The 19795-nt window shown below is 35.2% G+C and overlaps 2 protein-coding genes across 3 annotated transcripts in view; both read right to left on the reverse strand.

The window, feature by feature from the left end:
- Positions 1-19795, reverse strand: part of LOC128230238 (transcriptional repressor NF-X1-like) — a 28829-nt gene that overhangs the window by 8984 nt on the left and 50 nt on the right. The window contains exons 1-17 of one of the 2 annotated variants that reach the window (XM_052942340.1): positions 19610-19790; positions 18131-19297; positions 16840-17029; positions 15016-15159; positions 14190-14438; positions 13650-13752; positions 13135-13206; positions 11868-12007; positions 10379-10469; positions 7993-8201; positions 7048-7179; positions 6725-6810; positions 5510-5618; positions 5007-5126; positions 4608-4687; positions 3840-3944; positions 2986-3114 (exon numbers count right to left, since the gene is read on the reverse strand). In XM_052942340.1, the coding sequence (XP_052798300.1) occupies positions 2986-3114; positions 3840-3944; positions 4608-4687; positions 5007-5126; positions 5510-5618; positions 6725-6810; positions 7048-7179; positions 7993-8201; positions 10379-10469; positions 11868-12007; positions 13135-13206; positions 13650-13752; positions 14190-14438; positions 15016-15159; positions 16840-17029; positions 18131-19297; positions 19610-19639 (3156 nt within the window). In that variant the 5' untranslated portion in view covers positions 19640-19790. Of the gene's footprint in view, positions 1-2985; positions 3115-3839; positions 3945-4607; positions 4688-5006; positions 5127-5509; positions 5619-6724; positions 6811-7047; positions 7180-7992; positions 8202-10378; positions 10470-11867; positions 12008-13134; positions 13207-13649; positions 13753-14189; positions 14439-15015; positions 15160-16839; positions 17030-18130; positions 19298-19609; positions 19791-19795 lie in introns of those variants that run through there. The other variant, XM_052942350.1, reaches the window with a different exon arrangement.
- Positions 493-1839, reverse strand: LOC128230246 (DNA ligase 1-like). Its single transcript, XM_052942360.1, has 2 exons — positions 1653-1839; positions 493-1022 (listed from the first exon to the last, which is right to left on the reverse strand). The coding sequence occupies exons 1-2, from the start codon at positions 1822-1824 to the stop codon at positions 493-495; spliced, it is 702 nt and encodes a 233-aa protein (XP_052798320.1). The 5' UTR covers positions 1825-1839.

Here is a 19795-nt window from a genome sequence, read left to right on the forward strand (position 1 = left end):
TAGTGTTTCTTTCATACCAGTCTGAGTTTTGATTCTAACAACATCACGTTTGGATGGCACCTCTCTGCTAATTTCAGCACTCAGGTAGAACTCTTTCACTGATTGTTTCACATGATCACTTATCACATCACATCTTGTTTTTCTCTGTTTCTTTTTCCACCATTCATTTCTCATCTTCTTTGTCTTGTAAGACACATTGAAATATTTACTAACAGTGATCTTTTTGTATTTCCTTAGTACTGATTCACGTATTACATCATATGCATGTTTCTTTTCTCTGTCTTTTCGAACACCAATGTTTACTTCGGAAATACTTTCTTTCAAGGAATTCACTATAGCATCTGCTACTTCAAGTTTCTTCTTACAAGCTGGTGTCATTGTTACTCCTTGGTCAGAAAGTACTTTGGATGTTGAAGGTGACTCAATAAGCTTCTTTAAAATGGCGGCTTTCTTCTTTGGTGTCCTAGGCAGAATGCCTTTCACCATTTGCGCTCATCTGTATACTGTTGCACGGGATAAGTTACTTTTGTTCTGTCTGCTTTCTCCATGACTGTCATTTTCATCAACTGTGTTAACAATTGGAATTGTAGGAGACTTAAGTTTAATTCGCATTCTCCAGGCTTGTGTTCGCTTCACAGCTTTTTTCTTTTTTTCTTCCAGAGCCGGTTTCTTACTCTTTTTAACACCAGGATCTTCAGAAGAACATGTTGTTTTCATCTTTTTTCTCTGTTTGTATCTTTTCATTTCTTCAGCTTTTTTCTTTCTTAAGGAGGCTTTTAATTCAGGATCTGAATTGGCCATGAGTTTCACTTTCATTCGAGCTTCCTTCTTTCTTTCTGTGTCTTTCTTTTTGATTTCAGAATATTTTGTGGAGTTTTCTGTTTTCTGACGCATTCTCCATGCCTTGACTTTCAGCCTGTTTTTCTCCTTTTGCTTCTTTTCTATGTCTTCATTCTTTTCAGCATTCATTTCAGCATTTTTTTTAAGTTTCCGGGATCGCAGTGATGATTTTCGGCTCTCTTCTGTAAAAAGACATTCTGAATATTAATTAACCTTAAACGGTTGGGTTCAATGTATACCTTAGAATATTAATATATATGGTATATAAATCTTCATATAAAGACAGGTTTTGTGAAAAGAAAAACCTCAAAAGGTATAAATGTCCCTATATGGTTCAATTGTATTGTTTCTGTTCATTAAAATGTTTTTGAACATACTTACAGTAGACTTAGAAACAAGTGGCCGTATTTTGTAGAGTCTGTAACCTGAGTACAAGTACAAATCAAATATTACTTAAGCTTCAATTCTGTACATTTAACAAGTATCCACTGTGTCTGTGATCTGTATATTATTACACTGATTGTATTCATTGGCATACACGCCAATCTTTATGTAAAAATATTTCATCTCGGCTCCGTAATAGGCTACACAAAATGAAATTGTGTGTCATACTGTCATAGGATTTCCATTAAACAACCTGTTAAGACCATTTTAGTTTGTTATATGTTGGGCATGGCAATTTCAACAAATAAGCATCACAACATGTGCATTTCATGTGGACATTAATTCAGGGTATCATGTACAGACATATGGTTTTGGTTACGGACCCTACGTAACATAGCATGGAATGTTTAGATAAGGATAATACATACCTAGAGCATCACTGGAACCAACACCTTTAGTGTTTTCCATTTGAAAGGACTTCTTGCTGGAATCTGACCGACTATTACCAAAATTAGCCATTTTCTTAGCTGATTCCATCATTACAGCTGGACTGTTGTATTTCTTAGAAAGGCGGTTGTTTTGGATGATGCAATAATTCATCACAAATATTGTTGCATCAGCTGTTTTATTGGTATTTTCCAATAGTTAAAAGATGATGCAATATTGCACAATAAAAAAATTGCTTTTACCATGAAAAAATATAAGGAAATATGCTATTGAAAACAATGGAAATTTCAAATCAAAATTTGAAGGCAGATTTTGTAGTGTCCGTAACATTAAATATGTAAAAAAATGCAACTTAAAATCAAAATATTCCAAAAATATTTCAGCCATTAAACATACTCATACAGAGGTTTTTATTTGTGGAATGCCACATTTCTGTCATTAATACATATGTAGATACAAACCCATGGTTACGGACTCTACAGATTTTTTAACCCTGAAAATCTTACAGGTGAACCTCCTTCTTTTTAAGAATGTGAATCATGAATGCCCAAAGCAACAAAAAATTGGAAGTTTGATTAATAATCAGTCTTGCAAAACAGTTATCACTTGTAAATGGGTGAATTTTCAATGTTTTTCATGCATATAACAAGGGATACTTATTGTGATTTTGAAAAATTGGCAAAAGCACCACTTTATGTTAATAAGTCATATTTTCTGTAATAATTTGTCTATTTTCTTGATTTACCCACCAAAATTTAGCACTTGAAATTTTCTATAAGCTGAGGTAATGCATTTTTTCCAAATCATCATGCAAAATAGATATATAACAGTTTGAATATATAAAAAAATCAAATGAGACAGCATAACGCTTGAAAATGGCCATTTTTGGGATAGGTTTTTTGCTGTTACTCGAATACAAATTGATATTTTCACTTGAAATTTGGAGGCCAGCAGGAGTGGACTAGGTTACATGCTTTGGCTGCAAAGAATTAAGTTTGAAATCACACACTTTCCTTCAATCTATGTATAACAACCAAAAAATATAAAATGGACAAATACCGTGTTTTAGCCGTTAGCATTCAAGAATTATAAACCTTCCATAGCATAGCTTTGTATTTTAAGTTTTACATTGTTGTTTTTCCATGGCGTGCTGTAAAAATCTCAAAGTAGATTCAATTAAGGATAATCTTCTTGTTTTTCTCTCGACATAATATGTTTTTCCATGTCCATTTAGAAGGTTTTGAAATTGGAACCTAATGCAAAAGCATGGAGCCAATGTGTTATGTGTGTGGCATTATATACACATTTAAATACCTTAGTCCTACAAGGAGTATTAGGACACGGTGTATCGCCATGACAGGGCGCAGAACATGGGTGTTCACAGAAATCCCTTCTCTTGGTACATGGCTGCACGCAGGTCTGGCCTTCCTCCAAACAAGGGCCCTTAATCATAGCAGAACATTATAATACTGTATCATGCTTTTAAAAAAATGGCTCCTTTTCTTTAAAAACAGCTTTGTTCCACAATAGTTTTTTTTACATTATAAAGCGAAGAATTCAATTAGGCATTTTCTCGAAGATGCTCCTATTGTTTTGGGTGAGTTCCATATTGGAAAAGTGATTGAATAACGAATGTGGCAAAGGGAACTCACCCAAAACAACAAGAGTGTCGTAGAGCAAATGCCAAATCTTTGTTTTTTAGTTGATAAAGAGTCATATCTCAACAATTATAAGTCAGAGCTATCAGCTTAGCTGTAAATGTGCATATTGTCTCTGACAACATTTATATCATATTTTAGTTGAAAATGTTGAACACATTTTGAGTTATCAAGGGTCAAGTTTTTGCATTCCACCAATGTCCAGGCCCCAATTTCTCGAAACTTCTTAAGCTTAACAGGCTTAAGTCGCTTATTTCAGTTAGCCAAAATACATACTAATAATGGATTTTGATCAATGAAAAATGTTTTTTCTAATTAGCATACAGATTTTTCTTATATAATTTATAAAAACTCTTAAAGAAGTAAATATAACGCATATTATAGAACAACAAAATAGTGAGTTTAGCTTAATCCTGTTATAAGGGACTTAAGAAGTTTCGAGAAATTGGGGCCAGGTTATGAAAATACCCCCCAAACAGACCAGCTAACCAACTTGACACTGTTATATACCTTGTGACATGTACGTATACAGCAATGTTTGCCGCATGGCAGTGGCTTACTGCACTTCATTCCACACGAGATGTCCGACAGATGGCAGGCAATGTTAGAACGCATCTGAAACAGGTCAATAAACATTTTTCTATTTTTGTTTTTCTGGTAGAAACCAGTAAACACAATACATACTGTCTTCGAAATTAAGGATTTACTTGGAACAATCCAGAATACTTTATGATTATAAAAGAACAACTACAAATAGTTCAATATAATATCAGTGTTTTATTATAACAAGAGTGCTGCAGAGGGAACGCTAATCTGTAGTTGTTTTTCAGTAAATCTGGGGACATAACTCAATAATTATTAAAGCCAGAGTTATGCTCCTTGTTATACATGTGCATATTGTCTCTGACAACATTTAAACTAAGTTTGATTTGAATACCCAAAATGGCTTTTGTGTTATGGCCAAGGATAACAAATTTGAATGACAACAACACAAAAGCTATCCCAATAGTGCAACTATTCTGATATGAATACTTTTTAACTAATGGATGGATTGACTAGTCATGTTATAACATGACACTTAACTTCCCTCACATAAATATTCACAACTGTGAAATCAATTGAGAGATTTATCAGTCATTTGATAACCCTGGTCAAACAAATGCACGAGGAATGGGATGCAATATATTCTTTTGTTAAACAAAGTAGGTAATTATCGAGGTCAGTTGGTTCTGATTAATTGTCATGTCGATTGTTTATCAAAGTGGCGATAGCACTCACCACATGGTTTCCCATACACATCTTCTTGGTGAGCTCTGTACACGGTGGACAGATCTCATCACTGTGGCAGTTGTGGCGAACTGTAACACACAAAATAGATACAGCTTTACTTAATAGCCCATGATATACTGTAAGAAAATGTAAGAAGTGTAAATGTAAGAAATTGACAGACAAAGTCTCGTTTTAATGAATATGCATGCGGCAGGGGAGAGAACTCACCATCCAATGAAATCACATGTTAAAATGAAATACTCTCCAATTACCCTTTATTGTCAGTTGTCTCCACAGGCGAGTGGTCTACCTAGCTCTTTTAGCATTTTTAGTAATAGTGAGTATCAGGTGTATTCGATGATGAGGACAAACAGACATACAGACTGGGTGATAATTATAGGGGCTTACCTTGGTGGTTGCAGCCATGCTCTCTCGTACAAGGTCTGTGACACTCTGGGGGCTTGGTGCCACAAGGTATTGGAGGGTACATTACTTCAGTACCACAATGACAGGTCAGTTCATCAAAACCTGCAAGCAATAAACATGGATACGTACAATCAGAGACAAACAAATTAATACAATACTGCCTTCTGACTTCAATTAACGGCACATATTTCATGTCCCGCCCAGATGATGGTTAGTCATTTGAGAAAAGGTAAGGTAACCACTGGATTTAAAGTTATGTTTTGAAACTAAACCACAGTATGACCTCTAACGTTGATACCCTCTATTTGAAGAATATGCTGTTTAAAGATACATTTACACAATTTGGTAAAACCCTGATGGGGAAAAGTTTTTCACTCAGAATTCTGAAAAAAAAGAGTTCTAAAACCTGAAAAAAATGTAGCTTTAACATTTCGACTTTTTTTGTCATTAATATGTAACTTGTATCAAAATAATAATATACATACTGGCCATGAGACAGGGCGGGCAGTTATTCTTGTGGCAGGGTTCATCACACTTGTGGAGCCCACAGCTCAGTTTACGCCCACACACCATATCACATGAATGTTCCTCCAGCTGTTGAAGGAAACAAGATGTTGTTTAATGCCAGTGGGTATCAAGCCACATTAAATGTAAAAGGTTTGGCACATTCTGGCTTTAACCCAATGAAATTGTCTGTGAGCAAATCTATACCTTTTCTCAACTAGTTATCTAGCATCAGCCTCAGTTTCTAATAGTTTAATTATTGCTAGATTGAGAGCGTAGCGGTATGAACAGAATTCATCAATACTGTAGCGGTATACTGTAGCAGTATGAACAGAATTCATCAATACTGTAGCGGTATACTGTAGCGGTATGAACAGAATTCATCAATACTGTAGCGGTATACTGTAGCGGTATGAACAGAATTCATCAATACTGTAGCGGTATACTGTAGCGGTATGAACTTAATTCATCAATACTGTAGCGGTATACTGTAGCGGTATGAACAGAATTCATCAATACTGCAGCGGTATATAATACTGTAGCGGTATGAACAGAATTCATCAATACTGTAGCGGTATACTGAAGCGGTATGAACATAATTCATCAATACTGTAGCGGTATACTGTAGCGGTATGAACAGAATTTATCAATACTGCAGCGGTATACTGTAGTGGTATGAACAGAATTCATCAATACTGCAGCGGTATATTGTAGCAGTATCAAAAGAATTCATCAATACTGCAGCGGTATGAACAGAATTCATCAATACTGCAGCGGTATACTGTAGCAGTATCAAAAGAATTCATCAATACTGCAGCGGTATACTGTAGCGGTATGAACAGAATTCATCAATACTGCAGCGGTATACTGTAGCAGTATGAAAAGAATTCATCAATACTGTAGCAGTATGAAAGAATTCATCAATACTGCAGCGGTATGAACAGAATTTATCAATACTGCAGCAGTATACTGTAGCAGTATTAAAAGAATTCATCAATACTGCAGCAGTATACTGTAGCGGTATGAACAGAATTCATCAATACTGCAGCGGTATACTGTAGCAGTATGAAAAGAATTCATCAATACTGTAGCAGTATGAAAGAATTCATCAATACTGTAGCAGTATGAAAAGAATTCATCAATACTGCACAAATCAGATATAATAATCGGCTAGATAACATGAACATTTAACATACCACACAACAAGGCTGGCCACATTTGTGACGACCACAGGTTTTTTTCCTATTGCATCGTCTATCACACAGGAAAACATGATCAGACCCTGAAATTGTTAAAACAATTAATAATTTAGTCAAATATTCAACATTTCCAAGTTGAAAACAACAATGAAACAATGACTAAGGAGGTATCAATACACTAAATATTTTGAAAAAAATGTTAACAATTCTTTGATATTCAATGATCCATGAGCAACTCACATTTTTGTGCACACACTGATACCAACAAGGAGAACAAGGCAACGACATCTTTGTAAGAGTTAGAAATAAAAAAAACTTACCAGTTTTCTCATTGATTTCCGTGCACTTGAATTCCTGGTCTTTGAAGAGGCACCTACATGACAGCATGGTGAAGCCTGTACATGGCCCACACGGCCCCTCGTGACACGGCAGTGTACAGTGGTGGGGGGAATCTGTAATAGTGCATGATGTCAAAGTATGTGACGCAATCCACGAAAAACCAGGCCACAGGTGAAAACTTCGTAATGCAAGATAGCATATGTGATTTTTTCACAAGCTGATTTTTTAAGCTAGACAGCATTTTTTTTACTGTCAATTAACAAAGAAACAGTAAAGGTATAACCAATGTTATGCATAATAAATAGGCATGTCAAGAATACGTGATTGCTCACACATTACATAATTTTCCCCTATGGCCTTGTTTCCCCAGATTGGTCATATAATAAAATTTTACATACAGTCGAAACCGGTTGGCTCGATATCCCAGAGACTGGCCAAAATACTTCAAGCCTTGCAAATATTTAGCCAAGCAGGAATGCTAACAAAGAGTTAAACGAAATGGGTCCTTTAAAACCAGTTTGACCAAATGAGGAAATAATGAGCCAACGGGTTTTCAATAATACATTTTAAGGGCACCTTAATCATTAAATTTCTAAACTCTTTTTTCTTCAGTTATTGATCTGGGGCTCCTTTCAATGAAGGATATAAGTCATAACTTTAAATATCTGAATATCATGGGAACGTCACAAATGGCAACACATTGATTTTTATTATTTCCTTTTGACGTTTTTCGCTTTGACCTTGGTCCAAGTTGAATTCACACAAATTATAGCAAATAATGACAATATTTCAATTGAATGTCAAAAACATTTCAAAAAACATCCATCTAGAGGTAGGTTTGGGGTTGGTACAGGAAATGTAAGGCTTTAAAATCCAGCTTCTTTAAATCAGTTTGTTTTTTAACCATACACTACAATAACACCAACCTTTCGGTCCACAATCCAAAGCCTTATTACACACAGCACCACAAGTTGGTATGGCATCATAGCAGGAAATTCTGGGCTCTAACCCCAGCTCAGAGATGTCTCGGGCTCCACAAGGGCACTTGGTCACATTGGCAGGCAGTCGAGTGCAGCTTCCACAGTCGCCGGGATGACAAGAATTTTCACAGGTGTGGTTACCACAATCAAGCGTTCTGGGAGAAAAAGAGCTGACTTAAAATATCAGTATATCAAGCCTCCAACATAAATGATGCAATGCCATTGGTCCAGGACTGGTCATGCAGTGACCCAATATTTTTCCATAATGGATCACCAAATTATATCATACCAAAATGGCATCTACTTTCCAATTCCAATAAATGAAACATGTCCCATAAATTGATCAATATAAACGGGTTGTCAACGTGATATATACGTTACAGGGTTAGTGGGTGACCAGATATAGGATATAGGTCGAGATTCGCTCTCAAACCTGATATGGTTTCCATTGCCCTGTATATCCCATATCGGGTCACCTACTGACCCCTGAACTCATAATAATTTGCAATCACAGAAGTGATTAATACCCCCAGATGATATCTAGACACATGAATGGTGAAATGTCATATTACTTTAACTAAGTCCAGGGCCAAGTTTATTTTTTGACCAAGTTAAATGTCAACACTGACCAACATTCCTACAAAGTTTCATGAGTACAGATGAAATAATTTTAGTACTACATGCAACACAAGATTTTTCAGTGAGCATAAGTGACAAGACAGGAGAGAACATGACGCGGCACATGCAACTCCTTTTTATATACCTGGGGAAGTATTCATTTCCTAACTTGAGTCAAATTCCTAAATTTTTCATAGTCAAATTAAAAGATAGTATAAGAGTTCTGAACATGAAAGTGTGTATTTCAGATATTATGTTATATATTTAGTAAATATATCATAAGTGAGAAACTTAAGGAAATGATGTAAGTTGTTTTATGAATAGCGCTACTTGGGGTATTATATGAAATTCTATTGTAAAATAAAGTATCAATGAAAATGAAATAAAAATTTACAAAGTCTAATGACTTATTTGTCACATAAATTTAAATGGTTTCTTTCCATATGTATAGAACTCTCTTAACCCTTTAGCGCATGTATACGAGATAGGCCGACATAGCTCATTACCAGATGTATACGCATTTGGCCGACCGTATTCATTACTGGATGTAAACGCATGGCCCGCATATTTCAATAGGGTCATTTCAATATTTCAATTTTGCATCTTTCTTTTTGTAAACAATATCCCGGATGTTCATAAAATTAAAGTTTAACCTTTTGTGTATTGATTTTTCCTTGAAAATATCGTCTGCTAAATTGAGAAGGTGTTTATACTCCCAATCGCAGGTGTGATATCCCATTGTGACGTAATAAGACCACGAGCTAAGTACTGTATGGAATTTCCCCCAAATTCATTGATGCGTAAATCATTAAATATATTACGTCAGTTCAGTTTACCATTAAAATCAATTGAGATTATATTTACTTAAAGGTAATATTTTGTTTACAAACAAAAGAAACAATTAGTAAATGAGAAAATGATGGGTAAATTTTCTGTGAAGCTTATATAATGTCCATCATAGTTTTGGCTGTAAAATAGGTCATGTGCAAGCGTTTTGTTTGATCTAGATCTTTTTATTCATACCGGAAAATCATTTATCGGCTTTCTTTTTTTGTAAACAATTTTATGAGGGGGTAATAAAGTTAAACAGACACCTTGGACTGGATCTCTCAGCTGGATGACACCGGATATTCCTGACATTTTTCTGTGTATTAATACACAAGAACATAAATTGTCGGCTTTTTAATCCAGATGGGTCTTTTTTATGATAGGGGTAATAAAAATTAGATCGATCCCAGCATTTTATTACCCTTTGATTTAATGCAATTATGACATTTCAAAGAAATGTTACAAATCCATCTTGAAAATACATTCACAGCTGAAATAAAATAATTTAATATTTCATCATTGACACCATTTATTAGATAATTTAATTATCTATAATAAATGAATTCACATAAAAAAGATTTGGACACAATTATTTGGAGTAACATTGATTTTAAGGTCATACTGCTGTATTCATTTTCTCATTTTCAAATATCCAGAAAAGTACCTATGCAGATAAGGACTGCTTATCAGTATGATGGCTATTGACTGGGAGGTGTAATCTGGCCACTTGTCTATGTGCTAAAGGGTTAAGAATGATAACAATGACTTGTTAAAGACATTGTTTCATGAGAAGGTATCATTTGAAAAGAGAGATTTGATGTGAAGTGAACAAATATGCAACCAATGTTAGGAACTCAAACAAAAGTCAAAGGAGAATTGTCCATACTTGTTACAAGGAGTGTCACAGCTGTAGGATTCCTGGAAGGATTCCTCACTGCCACAGACAACCTCACGACTCCCATGGCCTCCGTAACACTCTGGAAATGAAAGAAAAGGTTGGTTACGAATTTGAGGAAAGTATTTCCAACATGTTACAAGGTGCATCACAGCTATAATATTCCTGGATGGATTCCTCGCTGCCACAGACCACCTCACGATTACCATGGCCTTCGTAACACTCTGCCTATGAAATAATAATAACAAGCATTTTCAGTGAAAAGATATCCCCCGCCAACCATGGCTTGTTTGTGCTTGATGGCTTGTTTGTGCTTGAAGGTTAAAAAAAATCTCAGAAAGAATAAGATAAGCACATTGGTTTATCCCTTTCCGAGCCAAATTATAAAATATTGACTACTTTAAGATAATTTTTTTTAACAAAATAAATCAGAGAGATGATTAAATAAAACTGTCTTTTCCGAAACTGCTTACTCGGAAACATCAATCATTGCAAAATAGTACTCAATAGTTGAGATAAAAATGTAGCCGTAGAAATTCACCGAAGAAGTTCATTGCAGGATGTTGGTTCATATAACATTCAAGTTTCATTAAATTCTAGCAGCTAGTTACTGAGAAACGGCTGCAAACAATGATTTTTTTTATAAATCAAGGGCAATAACTCTAAGGAAAATTGACCAATCCAAAAGAAAAATAGACAGGCATCATCACAGTATGTTGGTTCTTATTTATTCCAAGTGTCATGAAATTCTACCAGCTAGTTGCATAGAAAAGGCTGCAAACATGGATCTTTTAATAAATCAAGGGCAAATAACTCATATAGAAATTACACAATCCAAAATATAAATAAACAGGCATCATCGCAGTATGTTGGTTCATATTTATTTCAAGTTTCAAGAATTTCTACCAACTAGTTACTGAGAAATGGCTGTAAATGAGAATTTTCAAAAAATCAAGGGCAATAACTCCAAATACAATTGACCAATCCAAAAAAAATGAACAGGCATCATCCCAGTATAGTAATTCATATTTATGAAGTTTCATGAAATTCTGCCAGCTAGTGACTGAGAAATGGCTGTGAATGTGCATTTTTCAAAAAATCAAGGGCAATAACTCCAAGGACAATTGACCAATCAAATTATTTTTTGGACGGGCATCATTCCAGTATAGTGGTTCATATTTATTTTAAGTTTCATGAAATTCTACCAGCTAGTTACTGAGAAAACGCAGGTGACGGACGGACGGACGGAAGGAAGGAAGAACGGACAAGGCCCTTTCAATATCCCCCTCCCTATTTCATAGGCGGGGGATAAAAAAAGGTTGCTTTTTGTGTCTTTTATCAAAAACATTTTTTTTGTTTTGTCCCTGTAACCATTAGATCTGCAGTAATCGAATAATCCACAGACAAATCACATCCATGACTATTCATTCATTCACAAAATCACATGTTCAGATGGCACCAAAAGCCTTGTTGAACTGACCTTGTTTAATCGTAACTTCACATTTATCACAGGGTCCGGAGTGGCACTTCGCCTGGCAGAAATGTTGACCACAGTTTAGTTGCCTCTCACAGGTTAACTCGCACTTGATCGTCATGGATTGACAGCATTTTGCCGTCTGTCTAGAAAAAATAAAAATTAATACATGAATTTTACATTACTTTTTTATAATTGTTTTTCAAATGTATGCCTAACAAGAGCTGTCACAGTATGTGACGAATGACCCCGAATATGACATTGACCTATGAACAAGGTCAGTACATAAAAAATTAAAGATAAAACACTGACCTTTGATGTATGCATGTGGATCTTGCATACAACACACAATCTTTATATGCCAAACACATTTGCCAAGTTTTTGTTGTAAATCTGTCATATCCATGACAAAATTACAGCCTGGCTATGACATCTATGTGCATATATGCAGCATTACATAATAATATAAAGTAAGGAATGCTTATGAACAAGTAGAATAATTACAAAAACACAAATTACCTGTCATTGATGTTTTGAAACACCACATGAGACCCATGCATGGTCACTGTTATATGTCAGTGTTGTTTTTGGTCTTATGCCAACTAACCCAGAGATATAGATATGGTCAAGACAAGAACCTGATGTGGGCAAGTTGTACACTGCTATCACATACATTGTGTCCTTTGATGTCATTACAAGTTGACACGTAAGGGTTTGTAGTAAATTTTGTAATGTCAAGGCAGCATTGAACAGAGGTAGGGACATGGGTCTTGCACATGACACGTCGTCTTGGTATGTCGAACACATGTGGCAAAATATTTTAAAATCTGTCCATACAAGAGAAAGTAACAGCCCGGACACGAGTTATTGAGCTGGACACACAGACGGACGATCAGACAGACGGACTGTGCGATTTTAATATGCCCACCTTTGGGGGGCATAAAAATTAATATTCACTACTATTTTCCTTACGATAACAAATACACACGTGCAAGTAACTTGAACTTTCTATAAATTGTTTTGGACTGCTTTTCTACGAAACAATAATAAATGTAAAACAGAACTTGAGGAGCACCACAAATAGGTATGATATGATTGTCCCACTGACATTGGAATAGTTGAAGAAAATGACCTCACATCTTTAATGATATAGGTCAAGAAAACCAACATCTTCTTGTTGCTTGATAATACTCAAACACACTAAAGAGGAAAACAATTAGACTTTCACCTTAATGTACATCATGTTATTAAATAATTAGTAGCTAGTTCATACTTGGTTTTCCCACAGTCACATGACTTGGTTACCATGGCGTTACACTCCGGACAGGGGCCAGGGTGACACAATCTAGAAAATAACACTCACATCTATAAACTTGTAAATTTAGGAAAATAAACGAAATAATGAGACCAATATATTATAAAAGGTAATTTACAAATACAATAAACTTTCACATCGCTCTACACATAGTTTTAGAATACAGACTAATATGTTCATTGTAAGTACTGCTATCACAATCTACATATACAGTCAAAACCGGCTGGCTCGATGTCGCAAATACTTCAAGCCTCACGAATATCAAAGTGGGCATGCTTGCAAAAAGAAAAACAAAATTGATCCTTTACATCCTGCAAGCCAAGCAATATGGAGCCAACAGGTTTCGACTATAGTAAACTGGACCCATATGTATTCAATGGAAAAAAGATTCTTTTCAAAGAGGCAACGAGGCCAAATTACGGCCCGCTATTAAACTCATTGTAAGCATCAAATTGAAGGAACAGCTGCCTCACATGTTACATGAGTGTTTACATCCCTCCCCTCGATCCTTCTGACAAACGTCTCCACAACTATGGGGTGTGTCCATTCTACTGGGTTCTGGGTCTCTAACTTTGCCTGTAATAAATGTTTAAGTCTCATTATGTTTTAGTGATGTAAACTTTTTTTTGTATGTATATCCAAATGACTTCTCTTAACCCTTTTTTAACCCTGAGAATGATAAAATAAAGCGCACAATATCATTACCGGTACGCAATTTGTATATCATGTGTCTTTCTACATACCTAAAATTCTATGTTGCTTTATGAACTAATGATTTGCATTTTTTAACTAAGAAGTTACCCCAGTAATGCATCTGCAACTCTTATTTGATCATAATTTACTCCATGATATCCATTGCAGAAATAAAACAATTAAAGCATAATTTGTTTTTTGTTTTTAGTGGGGTGCAAACCCACGCCAGTCAAGTCTAAATAAAGATAGACTAAATGGCTCATATTTTTCTAAACCTTACCAACATCAATAAATAGCAAAATATTTTGAGTTAAATTTACCACAGAAGCAGCGGTACTGGTTAGGGAATTTGAATGAGAGATTCTGGCATGCCGGGCATCGCCAGCCCTCTTTCTCCGTGCCTGATCCTGTGACAATGGAGTTGGGCGATCGAGCCCATTTCTTGATACATCTGAGGTGGAACACATGGTAACAGTTGGCGCAACTCCAAACAGCGTTCTGGGCTCGGACAGTCTCACAGCATACCATACACTCGTAGCTTCCTCGAGATAGTTGCTCTATCAATGCTCCTGGAAAAAAGACCAAATTGATTCTATGTTAAACTTCAGGTTTCATTTACCCAATGAAAAAAGGGCAAAAAGCACCCTGATGAAAACATTTTCTTTAAGTATCTTCCATTAGAAGTGAGCAGTTTTCATCATGAAATCTAAAGGATAAAAATCTTAGTAGCGCCATGTATGACCAGAAATTTATTAATTACAGCAAACACTATTTATCACATTTTATCATAATCAACTCCTTAAATCTGATTCTAATGGTTCAATTATTCTTGACCAGAAACTTCAACTTTTCACAGCAAACACTTTATCATTGACTCATTTCATCAGAATCACCTCCTTTTTATAATTTTATTCCATTGCTGCAATTTTTTATTGACCTGAAATTTAATTGACTTTTCACACCAAACACTATTTTCTTTGACTCATTTTATTATAATACAATCCTTCAATTTGATTCTATGGTTCATTTTTTACTTTTTGTAATTATTTTTGTATCTTATGATTTGGAAGAGATGAAAACCTACCAAGCTTAAAATCAATTTGTCTCTAATTTCGACCACTAAAAGAAACACCCTCCCCCTCTCACCTCTCTGGCTCTCATCCACTTTGGCTGGTTTTCTCTGTCTAGTTCCCCTCCCTGGGCCTCCCGGTTTCCGGCCTGGACCCGCATAAGTTCCGGTTTGCTCCCCTGAATCCTCAACATCATCAGTGTTATCTCCCTTGGCAACTCCTAGAAGGAGAGGATTATCTTTTAATGGGCTTACCATAGTAGTTTCATTTATATCCAGATATATTGTACCCAAAATAGAACGCAAGTCCTACTCTAAGTACACTTAGAGCAAACAAGAGTCTAAATTAGTTATACATTTAAGTATGATATAGTTAAGAGCTCTATAACTCGTATGAATAAGCCTAAGTCCATTTCTTGTGTCCATTTTGAGGTCATGAAAAAGTAATGCAAGCAATATTTGAACCCAGGATCACATTAATCTGTAGGTGAAAGGCAGACACATATTCTAGCTCACTCATAGAAACCACTTCTTGCACTTACAGACAAGCCATTACCATACATGTGATAATTTCTTGGGTCGATTCCGGGACACTTTTTGTAATGTCTGAATTTTTTTAAATGGGGAACGTCTATGGTGCATTCTAGAGCATATCTGGGGCTATTTTAGTAGTTTTTAATGTCGGGAAAATGTACCTATTTTGACTGCCAAGACTTATTTTTTACCTGATATGGTTTGTTTTTTTCTGCATTTTCTTGAAAAAATAAAACCACCAGATATTTTCCCAGGCTTTAAATGAAGTGCTAACCAGGAGGATATGCAGTCTACTTATGGTTTCATCAAAACAGGAAATAAACATCTATACGGGCACCTGTTTTCCCGCGCTTTTGAGAACACATCAGGAGAAAGACCCGCGGTTTTTGCAGGGTGTGATATTTGTGGGTTTAAACAAGAACATCGACTGAAGGATTTCAATTTTATTGCATTTTATAATCATACCAGCATGAATTAATAAAACTGAATAAATAATACAATAGACTTTCTATGTGTAATATGTATTTCAATATACACAACGATAGTTCGAAAAAAAAGTTCAAAACATTAAAATTCCTTATGGACGCGTAAGTTGTTTAAAGTATAACGACGTATCGACTTTGAAATTTGAATGGAATATGGGATGTTTTCCATGTTTTAATTTTGTTTTTTTACTCATTTTGTCACTTTCTTTGAACTTACCTTCATGCTCGTTTGTCAGTAAAATGTGTGAAAAATATCAATTCATCAATTAAAAACTATCATTCACAAGACCAAACAAATCCATATGAAAACAATGAAATTGTACACAAGAACCCTCCCCGACTCGTTAAGCATAACAATAGGCCAATAGATCAGTTATCGGGTGTTTGACGATGACCTGGACGACACACGTACCAATTAACTGATTAGTGTCAACATGTCCTGTGTTTTACGACCAGTGTCCCGGACAGGCAAAATAGCTGACTTACATTGGTAAAATTAAGATAATCGATTCCAAGATTATTTTTTTCGTTTTTTTTTTATGACTTTCTGGGACAAACATGCACCCTCCGTGACTTCGTGACAGAAATACGATTTCTGGGATAATCCCGGATGTCTGGGACAGTATCACATGTATGCCATTACATACAACCAGTTTCACAACAGGACAAAAATATTTGAGGCACTATTACACTTCATGGTGATCATATTTAGTACCAAGTTTCTGAAGCTCTTTATAAACATATTATATTTTGGCTCTAAGATAAACAAAAGTTTTTTTGGACGGGATTTTTTTATTAACAATTTGACATTTTTGGCATTGGGAACATTATCGCTTATCAGCTACAATAAGTACCAAAAAGCACCCCGACATTCCGGCCTACCTTGGGATTCATCCGAACTTCCAGTCAGTTTAGTCCTATCCCCTCCGCGCTCCAAGCCAAGGGCAGGGAACTCCTTGTGCCTCTTGTTGTAGTCCTGACCCCGGTAGTTGTAGCGATCATACGCCTCTCGTTGGCTGTTGTAGCCGGATGCTCGGCCCTGCCGCTCACGAGGACTGCTGGATGAATAGACCTGTAATAGACAAACGGATCGTGTAATATATTTATTTGAAATCATTTTTATTTTTGGAACATTCATTTTCGTGAATTTCCAGGGAAGGGCAAACCACTAGGTTAAGATACCAACAAAACATTTGGTCCAAAAATTGTAAATCATGTACACTTACTTACCAACATCAAAACCTAATGTCATTACATGTATTAAAGAACTATTCTCCAAACTTTCAATTATTATTTTTTTGTTATATTGTCCTCGAAATGTCTGTTGGGAAATATTGGTATTTCTGTTTTTAACGAAATCTGTTAATGTATTATGATTCTTTAATACTTAAACACAAAGGCTTCCACATATTTTTTCAGACCAAAAGCACATTCAAGCTAGGTGACTGAATTTTTTACTAGGCTGAGGCCATAGTTACTAGGCCAAAATTTATTGGCTTCATTATTTGGCTTAACCAAACATGAATCACTACGTGGAACATTTTAATAGTACACTTGCAAAATCCACTCTCTTGTAGACCAATTTCAGCAAACCTGCTTCAAACAGTTTAATCTTAGAGTAAAAAGTATTATTTTTTTTTAAATCTGATTAAATAGAAGAGGACTGAAATATATTGCTAAACTTTTGACGCTTTTATCTAATACATTTCTGAACAAGTAATGAATTCCCTATGAAGTTAGATTGGGACAAAATTAATTCTGTACCTCGTGTCAACATAAAGTGTACCCTGTGTCTTCTAAATGATATTGGCGATGAAATGCATCACCTTTTAACCTGTCCAGTTTTTAATTTTCATTGAATTAAATATTTACCAAGTTGAATTAAATATTTACCAAGTCATTTTTATAATGGACCAAATATGTTGAAGTTTAGAGACATTTAATATGTTAAGAACAAAGATATTCTAAGAAGTACAGCAATTTTTGTAAATCTGCTAGTTAATCACATTAAAGTGAATTGACAAAGAAAATGTTTATGAGTATGTTATTGTATCTGGTGTTTAAGTTTGGTTTTTCAATGTTTTGAAACAGTGGGATATGAATTGTTTCAAGCTGATACATTTCTATAAACCACCATAAAGCATAATGATACTAAGTCAATAAAATACAATACCTGTAATTCCTTTTTCTTTTTTCTGCCCCCTCCACTACCTTCCCGGTCACTTCCCGACTTTGACTCGCTTGACACTTTTTTCTCTCCTTCTGACAGAACATCATCTTCAACATTTGTATCACCCTTTCTTTCATTATTTCTTGTACTACCACCTTTATTTTGCAAGCTCTCCTTCCCTCCATCTTTACCATCTGACTTGGTCTTTACAGCAGAGTCATTCTTATATCCACTCTTTTTATTGTTACCATACCTGTCATTATATGCACTGCTTTTACTATCTTTGAAAGACTTTGGCTTAGCACCATTACGATCTTCTTTTTGATTAGCATTAGCTTTCTCCTTTACCTGATGATTATCATTATCACCAGTATTAGAATTATCACTTTTAACCACTGTTTCAGAGTTAGTGTCACCAACAGTAGTTTTATCAGACTTGTAAGATGTGTTATAAGTTCGTCTTCGATCTAACTGTTGACGTTCCCTGTCAAATTCTCTAGTCCGAGAATCAGATCCCTGAAACCTCCCACCCCTATACTTTGATTTATCAGGTGGCTTAGTTCTTGAAATATTTTGATTATCTTGTACAGAGTAAAATACTTCAGAACCTGAATGTAATGTTTTCTTTTCACTTTTATTATTAACACTTGTTGTACCTTTACTTTCATCAGAATTATTATTAACATTTAAATTAGCAACCACATCTGATGCAGTTTCAATGGTAGCGTCAGTCTTATTACCAGCATTATTGTCACTTTGATTTGCTTGTCTTGTCTCTGGTCGTTGTCTATTTTTATTTCTATTCTGAGAGTAAGAATACTTGCTTCGTTTTCCTGAGGATTCCTGAGACAATCCTTGCCCTTGACCTTGATAAGGATTATTCTGAAAAGAACGGGCATTCCCACTTCCCATGTTACCGTTATATCCATTAGCCTCATCATAAGAGTAGTCATATTCATAAGCCATTGGATGGTAGCCCCCATAAAATGCCTGACCGTGTCCTTGAGCTCCATGAGGGTTGTAACCTTGCCAACCCCAGTTGCCATAGTGTTGGACTGGGCCCTGGTTGCCATAGTAACCTTGCTGCATAGCAGGATCGTAGTATACCTGGTTACTGTTATATCCATAGCCATACCCATCCACAAAATCTTCTCTGTTTTCCATGCTTCTCTACAATTGAACAAATTTATAACATTGATTTCAAGAGCTTAGTTTCCAATATTGAATAACTTATCTCTGAGTGTAACAGACCAAAGTTCAACTACATTATAGTAAATGGAATATTAAGTTTAATATATAGAAAGTAACTGTTTTTTTTGGCCGGTTATTTTTAGAACTCTTTTAACTGATAAAGTTATTACTATAGTTTTGTTCATTTTGCGAATTTATTAATATGTTTTTTTAAGACCTGTGCCTTAAACAATGACCATTGACGATTTCTATCAGAGATATGTTTTATGCAAGTAAACGATTTCAGCTTACTGCACATTGTAGCTCCATTTTCATGGACATTTCTGAAAAGTGATTTTCTAAAAAGCACTGTCCTTTGATATTTACGTTTATAATACACAAACACTACAAATTATTTGCTCTGTATATAATTTTATGATTATTATATATCAACTTTTCGTCCAAGAATAAGTATGAGATAATGAAAAACGGACAAAA

This window comes from Mya arenaria, chromosome 1, assembly GCF_026914265.1.
Source record: "Mya arenaria isolate MELC-2E11 chromosome 1, ASM2691426v1".
NCBI classification, from domain to species: domain Eukaryota; kingdom Metazoa; phylum Mollusca; class Bivalvia; order Myida; family Myidae; genus Mya; species Mya arenaria.

What these genes read in the sequence shown, in the direction of transcription:
- LOC128230246 (XM_052942360.1), bottom strand. Translation starts at nt 1,824, where the DNA reads ATGAATTATTGCATCATCCAAAACAACCGCCTTTCTAAGAAATACAAC. An exon ending in TGGTTCCAGTGATGCTCTAG is followed by an intron (nt 1,023 to 1,652) that starts GTATGTATTATC and finishes GTCTTTTTACAG; the next exon opens with AAGAGAGCCGAAAATCATCA.